Source organism: Lipotes vexillifer, unplaced genomic scaffold (assembly GCF_000442215.2).
Source record: "Lipotes vexillifer unplaced genomic scaffold, Lipotes_vexillifer_v1.1 scaffold6, whole genome shotgun sequence".
Classification (NCBI taxonomy): Eukaryota; Metazoa; Chordata; class Mammalia; order Artiodactyla; family Lipotidae; genus Lipotes; species Lipotes vexillifer.
This window is the reverse complement of record NW_006799037.1, coordinates 1,843,365-1,854,975: the sequence shown is the minus strand read 5'-3', so window position 1 is coordinate 1,854,975 and position 11,611 is coordinate 1,843,365. Positions and strand designations below refer to the sequence as shown.

Sequence of the window (11,611 nt, the reverse complement as noted above, 5' to 3'; positions counted from 1 at the left end):
CTCTTTCCCAGGAGACAGAGCAACTCTCCCCTGGAGGAGAGGGCCAGGAGTTCCTTCCTCCTTCTGTGGGGGAAGGAGCTTTAGAAGGTGCCAGTCTCTCCTCTCTCCCTCCCCCCTGCCCAGGGCTGAACCCGTGCTCACCCGCATTAAGGAGAACCGGAAACGGATCATCTCGCCATCCTTTGACAACATCAAATACGACAACTTTGAGATAGAAGAGTACCCGCTGGCTGCTCAAGGCTTTGACTGGGAGCTGTGGTGCCGCTACCTAAACCCCCCTAAGTCCTGGTGGAAACTGGAGAACTCCACGGCCCCGATCAGGTAAAGCATTCTTACCTGGGGGTCTCTCTGTCTTGTCTTCCAGGCAAGGGCTCCCCTCCCAGCCTCACCCTTGTTTCCCAAACTCCAGCCGCGTCGGCAAGTGACCTTCAGTCACGGCTTACAGCCTTTGACGATCCCTTTTAAAAGAGCTGTGGCACCCAGGATCCATTCAGAGCCTCAGAGTTAACTCATTTCAGCACATCGCTCTGGGACGCTTGCTGGGCGCCAACTGCTGTGCTGGGGATACAGAGTGATCAAGACTCCATTCCTGCCCCCAAAAGCCTGGAGTCTAGTGAAAGCAGAGAAGATAATTGGAATAAAATAAGTGGAACAACAAATTATTCCCCATGCTGCTGGAAAGTGCATGGAAATTGGGGAGAATCCTTTTCGGAGCCTATAGCATTCGCACTTGTTTTTTCTTAAGGGCAAGTAGGAGATTGCAAGGTTGGGGCAGGGACACTCATATTCAGAGGAGCAGAGTGAGTTCATGGACACAGAGGAAGTTCGAAGGGACTGGAAGGAAGGAGGACAGTGAGGGGGGAGCCCCAGGCAATGAGGCCGGAGGGGCAGAGAGGCAAAACCAGACGCCACAGCACCGTGTATGCCTGGCTGATGTTTGAGCTTATCCTGTAGGACTCAGACAAAAGTGGCTTCAAACTGCCATTCAGAGATCCCAAACTCTTTCTGCCTTTGCTGCTGCCTTCAGAGACACCCAAGTGACTCCTCTACGTGGCCTCTATTTTATGGGTCAGGACTCCTGAAACAGCCATCCCCGCCAGCCTTTATTTCTATCTGGCTAATCACAGATCAGGTGCCTTTATGCTCCCTTCTGATGCCACACAGATGGCATCAGAAGGTGGCCTAGGCGACAGTTCCTGGAATGAAAGAGGAGATTAGAAAACTGTTCTTGCTTTGTATTACATGAGGGAGAAAGATTATGAAAAATTTAATTGAAAGTGAGAGATTACTATCTAAGATGGCATTTTTCCTTGCCAGAAGGAAAAAACTGTATTCATGTTTAAAACAGGATAGAACGGCTTCCCTGGTGGCGCAGTGGTTGAGAATCTGCCTGCTAATGCAGGGGACACGGGTTCGAGCCCTGGTCTGGGAGGATCCCACATGCCGCAGAGCAACCGGGCCTGTGAGTCACAACTACTGAGCCTGTGCGTCTGGAGCCTGTGCTCCGCAACAAGAGAGGCTGCGATAGTGAGAGGCCCGCGCACCACGATGAAGAGTGGCCTCCGCTTGCCACAACTAGAGAAAGCCGTCGCACAGAAACGAAGACCCAACACAGCAAAAATTTAAAAAAATAAATTAATAAACTCCTACCCCCAACATCTTCTTTAAAAAAAAAAAAAAACAGGATGGAAGAGAACCCCACCTAGCTTTCCTGCGGTTGTCTCTGTCACATGTCTGTTAGGCCTCTGCCACACTTATGTGGTTAAATATTTCCTGGGAGGTCGCTGTGTACAAGGGCCTTTTACACACATGGTCTCATCTGCTCACTCACTGTGTCATTCCAGTTTTACAGCTCACTCACTGTGTCATTCCAGTTTTACAAGATGACAGCTCACTCACTGTGTCATTCCAGTTTTACAAGATGAGGAAAGCAAGACTGACAAAAGGGAATGACCCTGCCAAAGGCTCCAGCCAGTGCAGCCAGGATCCAAACCCAGATCAGCTAGATTCTGTACCTAGTGTCATCCTCCTAGGCACCCACTGTTGAGCTCGGAACTGGTGTGGCTGAATTCTACCCCCAGGTCTGTTGACTGCTGTTAGAGGGAAATATGCCATGACACAATGAGCGGTCTTGCAGTAGACTGCACTGGTATTAGCTGCTTCTGTTCCGGGCATCGCTAAATGTATCAGCCTGGACTTAGTCAGTAGACCCACATTCTAGGTCCTTGACAGAGAATATCATCTCAGCATCAAATATTCCATCACCTAATTTTTATCAAAATCCTAACTGAGAGAAATTATATTAATGGAAGATTTTGAAAGAACATTCTTGGTTTATACCTGGATGAAGACGGCCCACAGAAAGCTGTGGGTTATACAAGTGTATCTTGCCCACCTTGGAGCTGCGCTTTAGTGCTTTACCCCCACATGATGTAAGCTATAAAAAGAGCCCAGAGATATCTCCTGTTGCGTTCTAAAGGGATGGCTTTAAGATTGTTGTCCGCTACATCCCAGAGTGACCCCTTTAAGAAGACTGACATGAGAAATTTCTTCCAAACTGAAAGGCCTGCTATTCCTGAGGAATTAGTATGACATTTCTACATGGGAACTGTAAATCTTACTTCTAAGACCGTATGTGTTCATTTTCACCTTGGCCACCAGGAAGCTCAGGGTCAACCTTGTGGGTCCACTTTAAGAATCATGAAAGAAGACACATACATTCTAACCAGCCTCTAATTTTTGGTGGGATTTTAGTCTTTTCAGACATTTATCTGTTTTTTTCAATGTATTTTACATTCTCCTGTAAGCTATTTCTTACCTTTTTGGGAATCAGAAGATATAAATCAGAAACACTTTCAGGCTGAGTAGGTCCACTTAATACCCTAGGCAGTTAATAAGTAACGAAGACTGAGGGGGCCTGTGCTCTTCTCAGAGTACTGTTTTAGATTCTGTTCTTTCCCTGACTGGGTCTGGCCGTTTAGGGAAGGCCCCCTACTCTGTATGCCAGAATGCCCTGCCCTGCTCAACATTTGAGATACGGGGATATATGTTTATGCATAACTGATTCACTTTGTTATAAAGCAGAAACTAACACACCATTGTAAAGCAATTATACTCCAATAAAGATGTTAAACAAAACAAAACAAAACGAAACACATTTCAGTAACATCAAGGAAGAGGCTGAGAGTCCACTCTGCGGGGCTGATGTTTTAAAACCACCATATGCATTTAGAGGGGGGATTGTCTGGGCTTCTTCAATGTGCAAGTGCATCTTTTAAAATGATCTTTTGAGTACCAGTTATGTCCCAGAGGTTTTCAAGTGCTTTACATTACTTAATTTAACCCTTGTGAGGTTATAGTTGATTCTATTTCATAGATCTGGAATCAGAGGCTCAGAGAGTCTAGGGAACTTCTTTCAGAGATGCACAGGCAGAATGGGGAATCTTTCCCCTAGCACTCACCTCTAAAGCCAGGTCACACGTCCCCGCCACCAGAGTAGGAACTCAGCCTAAAGGAGCGGTGGCTTGAGGTGGACTGACTGTCCTGGATGCCTGCGGTCTGTGGAAGCTGAGGCCATTCAGAATAAAAGGCTGTAATTTGAAAGCAGGAGGGGCAGGGACCCCAAGGCACCAGTCTCTGCCCAAGCAGCCTCCTGCATCAGCATTCTCCAAAGAAATGGCCTGCAAAATAGCTGTTTCTCCACCTTGACGAGATTAGAATTTCAAAGATGGGTCCATTTGCATTTGAGTGACAGTTTTCTCATCACTAAGGATTCTTCATTTCTCCTTTTCTTTCCCTCCAATTCCTCAGCCACCAGCTGATAAAATGCTACGCAGGGGCTAGAAGCAGTAGCAGCTGTGCAGTGGAACAATTCAAAGTAATTTGTGTAAGATGATGCTTTCAGCAGAGAAGCAGCCCACATGCGCTCGTGCTGATTCACCTAATGTTAATCTCTCCTCGTGACGTTCTGCATTGGATGTCTGTACACAGCCATAAATCCCGTGCTTACACTCGCTAAGGAGAGGCCTTCCAGCTTCTGGACCCACAAGCTGTTGACGTGTTGCTCCAGCCTAAGATCCCTGCTGAATTCCAACCGAGACCAGCTAGCCAGGCCCTGCCTGTTAGATATCTCCCCCTAGTGACCCACAGTCACTTTAAGATCAGTTTTCCCAGCATGGACTCCGTCTTCCTTCTGAAACCAGCGTCTTCTCTATCCCCCCTATTGATGGGTGGTCCCCACTCCACCATCACCCAAGCAGAACGCCAGCTGGCATCCAGATTCCTCCCCTTCTCTCATCTTCATAGTTCATCTGTTTCAAAGTTCTGCTGCTTTTACCTCAAAATATGTCTTTAAATAATCTCTGTCTCCGGTTCTGGTACTCTGGTCCAGGTCTTCATCATTGCCCATCTGGATATAGCAACAAGCTTCCCAACTGGATTCCTCGATTTCTACCCAAAATCTCCTCTAATCACTCACCCCACAGCTGCCTAAGTATACTTTTTCCAAACACAGATCTGCTTATGCCACTGTCTGCTTAAAATTCTTCTTTGACACTCATTTACCTACAGATAAAATCCAAATGATTTACCACGCTATCCAAAGCCCCAACTCGTCTCTCTAAAGGGACCAAGGTGAAGGGTGGGAAAGTTGGTGTGGGTGCCCGGGTAGAAATAAAAACTGGCTATGCAGTTCAGAGTGCAGGGGTCAGGGCAGCCAGAGATACAGTCATGCAGTGTAGACTGGTAGGCTGAGCACTACTGGGCTAACATACATGCAAGCACCACCAGAAGTGATGGCTGGTCCCAGGACGCAAGCTGTCTCCCACTGCCCTGCTGAAACAACCTCCCTGGAATAGCTGGTGAGGGTAGACCCAGAAGGGCCACTCAGAGAGCAAGGCCCACACCAGTTCTGGCAGCAAACGAAGAGAGAGGACCAGATCCTCCTGGCAGGAAGGCAGCACTGCCCTTACTGCTCTGGCGGCCCCCATGAGACAGCCCCTCTGCTAACTGCTGGCCATCTCCCCATGCCCTGCAGGAGCCCTGCACTCATTGGCTGCTTCATTGTGGACCGGCAGTACTTTCAGGAGATCGGCTTACTGGATGAAGGCATGGAGGTCTACGGAGGCGAGAACGTCGAGCTCGGGATCAGGGTGAGCAGGGTTTCCCACCCGTAGGGCGTGGCTCAGCTCCCCAGAGGGTGAATGAGTCCAGGAGTGGAGAAATGGGGCTCAGGGTTGAGGGTGGTGGACTGATTCTGGACGTCCAGTGCCTAACCTTGGTCCATGTGTATGTGATCAGGGCTGGTGGGGATGGGATAGAGACACAGGTAGGGACCTATAGAATTTTCAGGAAGAAAAGAACATCAGAAACTACTTTGGCTGGGGTGGGGACATGGGAGAGTTGAGCTCCCAAATCAAGGGTGACATCTTGGCTAAAATCAAACACAGACTTCTCAGGGGTGAGCAAAGGGGTGCTCCAGGAAGGGGCTGCTGAACAGGAGGGACCCTCAGAGTCACTTCCTTATACTGTCACCTTCCTTTGGGATTTCTCACTCTGTTACTCTCCATGTCCTCCACAGTGGCCAACAGAGCCTTCCTAAAGACTTTGTCAAGAGAGGGCTCCAGAGAAATAAACTCACGGGGAATAAACAGCAAAACACAGCCAGGCTCACTCCATGTGGGTTTCTGACCCACCATGTGTTGGTCAGACCCTCAGGCCCGTACATGCCTCACACTACTTTCCAGAGATACCCGCCATCCTGCCCCAAGGTACAGGACCCTTTGCAGTTATCAACGTGCGGTGTGAATCCACACCAGGTACAATTTAATCTCTCATCCTACAGGAACATTTCCAAGGCTCTGGCCCCTTTCCCTCGGCCCATGCAAAGATAACTCCAAAATGAACCCCATCCCCATGACTGAGGGGCACATTAGGTCCCTTGGCAGGTGACAGAAATGTGATCATGGATACAAGGAAGGACCTCGTCCACTACAGGGAAGCCCACCCCTCTGTCTAGGCTGTGGTCCTAGCCTCATGAAGAAACCAACATGCAAGCCGTGCTTGTCCTCACAATGGCCCCCACTGTCCTCTCCACAGGGCTCTTTAAGCAGCCTGGCACACCATGCGTTACAGGCTCGCCAGCCCCTGGCCAGCCCTTGTACCTGCTGGTGTTCGTGGCAATCACCTGAGATGTTCCCCCTCGCTGCCTGCCCTCCATGCAGTCCATCCAGTGTCTGCCTGGTTCCCACTAGTGACCCCATTCTTGCCCCTTTGGCCTTAGTGTCTGTATCTGGCGTCTCTTGTTCCTAATCTTTGGTGTCCTCTCAAGGACTCCAGCTTGAGTACACCCTCCTTACCTCCTATCTCCAACCCACTGGGCAGTCAGCTGGCCCTGGACAGTCCTCACCCTGCCCTGAGGGGAGACTGGGCACCTCCAATCAGCATCTCACAATACCTCCAATAGCCTGGCAGGCAGTGTGGGCCTGACTTGTCACCCAGACTTAATACTAGGGCTTTGAGGTCTGGCGGCAGGAGCAGCTTGCCTGAAGCCGAGCTTAGGAAATGCTTCCAGACACCTGTTTTCACTGAAACCCAGAGAAATCTCTTTGGAGACAGTCAAGATGCATGGGCTTATTGGGGAGCTAATATATTCATAGAGGACAGAGCCTGCATAATCACCCTCACTTCTCCGCTCTCCCTACACTGGTCATTTATTCACCATTTGCATCCTCACCATCTCATTTCCGCACGTTCCTGGATAAATGCTTGCCCCCAAACATAATATGTTTTACTAGGAGCTGCTGCTGGGAATTGGCTGAGCGGGCAGGACCGCCTCCAGTCACTTGTGTTCTCTGGGTTAAAATGTCTAGGAATGGAGAAAGGAATTAGATTTGTGAACTGTGCTTCCAGCACGTATGTGAGTCAATCACAGAGTGGTGGGAGACTCCTGGCTTTTCCTTGCCTAGATTATAAAGCTGGTCTGGAGTGTGGGCCTGGGTGAGGCTTTCAAATACTTGTTTAAAATTTGGGGGTTTGATGCTTGGGGTGTAAAATACAGTATAAAATGTTGCCTAGCTTTTTTTTCTCTGTCTCTTCCCTCCCCTTTGACAGAGGTGAAGCATCATGGAGTTGAAAGAAAGGTGGCTTTTAAAGCAGGGACCCAACAACTTGTTGGCTGGCAGAGCTGAGGACAGAAGGAGGGGCTAGTTAATTTGAATTTCAATTCCAGGTCCCTGCTAAAGGGATACAGAACCTCCAGCCATCTTCAAAATAGATGTTCACATTTTGTGTGGTTATTAGTGTTTTTCTTTCATGTTTATGAGTTAACATCTCAGTGCCTCACTTTCTCCGTCTAGGATCTCCCTTCAATTACTCCCCAGGATTATATGTAAAAATGAGAGACATTGCTTTCCTCCCCTCATTTATTTAGAGGCAACTTATTCAAAGTCCTTACCCATTTGGAACACAGAAATAGAGCTGTTTGCACAATTATTCATTACCTGCTCTGGCACTTGACTTATATAATCCATCTACAAAACACCCTAAAAAGTAGCTGTTATCATAATACTCCTTTTTTCAGATGAGAAAATTGTGAAATAAAGAGCTTACATAATATGTTCTCAAGGTCATAAGACTTATAAGAGGTAGAGAAAAGATTCAACCCCAGATCTTTATGATTCAAAAGCCTAGCTAGCTAGATATACCACAGTGACCTAGGGATAAAAGTCCTTTGAGCATTCCCAGAAGAGTATTACAATGTCCATGCAGTAATTTTCTTCTGCTTTACTCACAGTCGTGTCTACTGAGTCCTCATTTAAAGCCTTATTCTTATTTTGCACTCAATTCTAATAAGCCTCCCCCCCCCCCCCCCCAGTTTATAAGTCCACAACTCAGTGGGGAAAAGAGGAACTGCTATGGGCAAAGCAGAATGAAAAGCGTGAGAAGTAAGAGCTGACATTGAATAGGAGACAGATTATACAGATGATGGCTATAAAGTACTAGAATATGTAAGAAAGCATTCAAGAGCTGGCAAGGAATTAAGAAGTTGGTAGAAACTGTTACCTGTTCAATTGAGTCCCCTTTAAAATATGTTGAAATTCTAACCCCCTGTACCTGTGAATATGATCTTATTTGGAAATAGGATCTTTGCGGATATAATCAGGTTAAGATGAGGTCATACTGCATTAGGGTGGGCCCTAATCCAGTATAACTAGTGTCCTTATAAGAGAAGGAAAATCTGGGCACAGACAGACACAGAGGGAAGATAATCATGTGAAGATGGAGACAGAGATTGGAGTTATGATGCCACAAGCCACGGAATGCCTGGGGCTACCAGAAGCTGGAAGAGGCAAGGAAGGATCCTCCCCTAGAGGCTTTGGGGGGAGCATGGCCTACAGACACTTGATTCAGAACTGTGAGAGAAAACATTTTTTGTAGTTTTAGGTGATCCAGTTTGCTGTGCTTTGTTATAACAACCCAAGGAAATCAATACAGACACCAAAACCTAAGTGAAAGTAGGAATCAGAGAAAGCCTGAGTCCATTATATTTGAAGAACGTGATGATTTGAAGTTTATGATTTCCCAGTTTCATGGAGTATACAGAGGACAGGATACAAAGCCTAAGGCTTGACCAGCATTAAGAATCTAGTAAAATATTCCCTACCCTTTACCTCCCATAAAGCTGGAACTGCAAAGGCCCATTATCTGATTATAGAGATGGGCTGGAAATACTCCCACCCACACTTTCATCATTAGAGTGAAAATTGCCTGTCTCAATCTTGTGCTGGGAGGAAAGGAAAAATTCTCTTCTGTGAATCTTGGATCTGTCATTCAAAATCAAAATACTTCATGCGGGCTTCCCTGGTGGCGCAGTGGTTGAGAGTCCGCCTGCCGATGCAGGGGACACGGGTTCGTGCCCCGGTCCGGGAAGATCCCACATGCCGCGGAGCGGCTGGGCCCGTGAGCCATGGCCACTGAGCCTGCGCGTCCGGAGCCTGTGCTCCACAACGGGAGAGGCCACAACAGTGAGAGGCCCGCGTACCACCAAAAAAAAAAAAAACTTCATGGTTCAGAAAATCTTGAGGGGAGAATTTAACTTAAAGTTGTTAGAATTTCTTAGGCATCTGCAAAAGTGTACATGAATCCTCTCTGGGAAAGACCCCTTTAACCCAGGCCACAAAACTTCTCACAGCTAGAGTTCCAAGGAATGTGAGTTTAGTTTTTTTTTTTTTCTTTTTTTAAATCATGAAACAGACAAGGGAAAAAGAAAGAACCAAGAGCAAACACCAGCAAAAGCATTAGATAGCCAAATGTGATCTACAAAGTCTTCAAGTACTGAATCTATCAGAAGTAGGATATCAAATAAGTTGTACAATATATTTAAATAAATAAAAAGAGATTGAAATTATGAGTAAGAAGAAAGGGAGTAGTCATATTAGTATAAAAATAGAATTTCAAACATGAGAAATATAAAAATGTGAATTGAAAGCTTAATGGATGAATTAAACAGCTAGATGGATATTGTTAAAGGAAAAAAATTGAGTAAACTGGAAAATAGAGCTGAAGAAATTATTCAACATTACCCCAGGAAGACAAAGACAAAAATATGAAAGAAAGAGGTTGAGAGACATGTAAAAATGAGAGGGAGTGTCTAATATCTTAGAATTCCAAATGGAGATGATAGAAAGAGGATTACACAAAAGCAATATTTGAATATACAATGACTGAAAATGTTCCCATACTGATGAAAGACACCAATCCTCAGATTTAGGAAGTCAACCTATCCAAAGCAGGATAAATACAAAAATATTCACATTTAGACATATCATAGTGGAACCACAGAAAGCCAAAGGCAAAGGAGATCTTACAGCAGTCAGAGAGAAAAGATAGACTACCTGAAATTTAATGATAATTAGAATAGCAGTGGATTTTCCAATGGCAATAATGGAATCCAGAAGACCATGAAATAATATCTTCAATATGCTGAGAGAAAATATCAACTTTTATATGTATACTCAATTTAAAAAATCCTTCAAAAATAGGGAAGAAGAAAGCCATTTTCTGACACACAAAAACTGAGTTTGCTACTAACAGATCCTCAGTAAAATAAATTTTAAAAGACATACTTCAGGTATAAGGAAAATGAGCCAAGAAGGAAATCTGAGATAAAAAAAGAGTAATTAGCTCATATATGAGTAAATCTAAAGAAATATTCATGGTAAATAATGTATTGCAAAGTTATAAAAACAAATTAAAACTGCAGTGTATGATGACAATTGCAAATAAGTTGGGAGGGGTGACTGTAAATAAAGTGCCCTAAAATGCCTATATTATTAATGAAGATGGAAAAGATTCTGGTTGACTTTAAATTCTGATAAATTAACCATATTAACATTTCTTGGGGGGCCATGAAAATCATATGTATAAAAAGTATAACTTCCAAAGTAGTAGAGGGGAAAAATGAAATATGAAAATGGTAAGAAAGAGAAGTAAAACAGGTGGTGCAAGAAAAAAACATATAAAATGGTAGAAATAAATCCAAATATCTAAGTAAATATGGTAAATTTACATGGGCCAAATTAAAAGACTAATATTTTTAGACTAGATTTTAAAAAATATCTGTAGGCTATTTATCAGTCTAAACCTGAAATATAATAATACAGAAAAGTTAAGGTGTAAACGAATGGAAGAAGTCATAACAGGTAAATACCGATCAAAAGAAAGTTGCTGTAGTTATGTTAATATTAGAAGAAATACCATTACAAAATACTTTAGGATAAATAAGGAAGATTTCTACAAGGTGATAATATGTTAAGCCCATCAGGAATATATAACAGTTGTAAGTTTTTATGTGCCTCATTGCACAGCTTTAGTTTATATGAAGTAAAAATGGATAGAATTTCAAGGAGACATCAACATCACCACTAATGTAGTTGAGGATTTTAATAAATTTTCCCAGTAATTGATAGGCCAACATAATGAATAGTTTGAATCAAATGGGCATCATACAACACTGCATCTAACAACTACAAAATTGAACAATTTCAAGGGAGTAACATCATATAAAACATGTTATCCGACCACGATGGAATTAAATTAAAAATCCGTAACTAAAAAGTATAGGCAGAAGCCATATTTTTGGAAATTGTGAAACATTTCTGAATAACTCATAGGTCAAAGGAGAAATGATACTAGAAATTTGAAAATGTTTTGAACTGAATGATAACAAATATACTACATACTACGTTATGTGAAATGCAACCAAAATAGCACTTAAGAAAAATTGTAAATCAAAACAGTATGGTATTGGCATAAAATCAGACACATAGATCAATGGAACAGAATAGAGATCCCAGAAATAAACTCATGCATAAATGGTCAATTAATTTACACCTAACGAGCCAAGAATATACAACAGAGAAAAGGTGATCTCTTCAATAAATAGTATTGGAAAAACTGGACAGCCATATGCAAAATAATGAAACTGGACCATTATCTAACACCATACACAAAAATTAACTCAAAATGGATTAAAGACCTGAAGTCATAAGACTCCTAGAAGAAAACATAGGCGGTAAGCTTCTTGACATCTGTATTTTCAAAGATCTTTCCC

The 11,611-nt window shown here is 44.0% G+C and overlaps 1 protein-coding gene across 1 annotated transcript in view; it reads left to right on the top strand.

Moving 5' to 3' along the window:
• The window catches only part of GALNT18 (polypeptide N-acetylgalactosaminyltransferase 18), a 355,083-nt gene that overhangs the window by 247,964 nt on the left and 95,508 nt on the right, over window positions 1–11,611 (top strand). Inside the window, exons 5-6 of the mRNA XM_007471405.1 lie at window positions 124–321; window positions 5,036–5,150. Of these exons, the coding sequence (XP_007471467.1) occupies window positions 124–321; window positions 5,036–5,150 (313 nt within the window). The remainder of the gene's footprint in view (window positions 1–123; window positions 322–5,035; window positions 5,151–11,611) is intronic.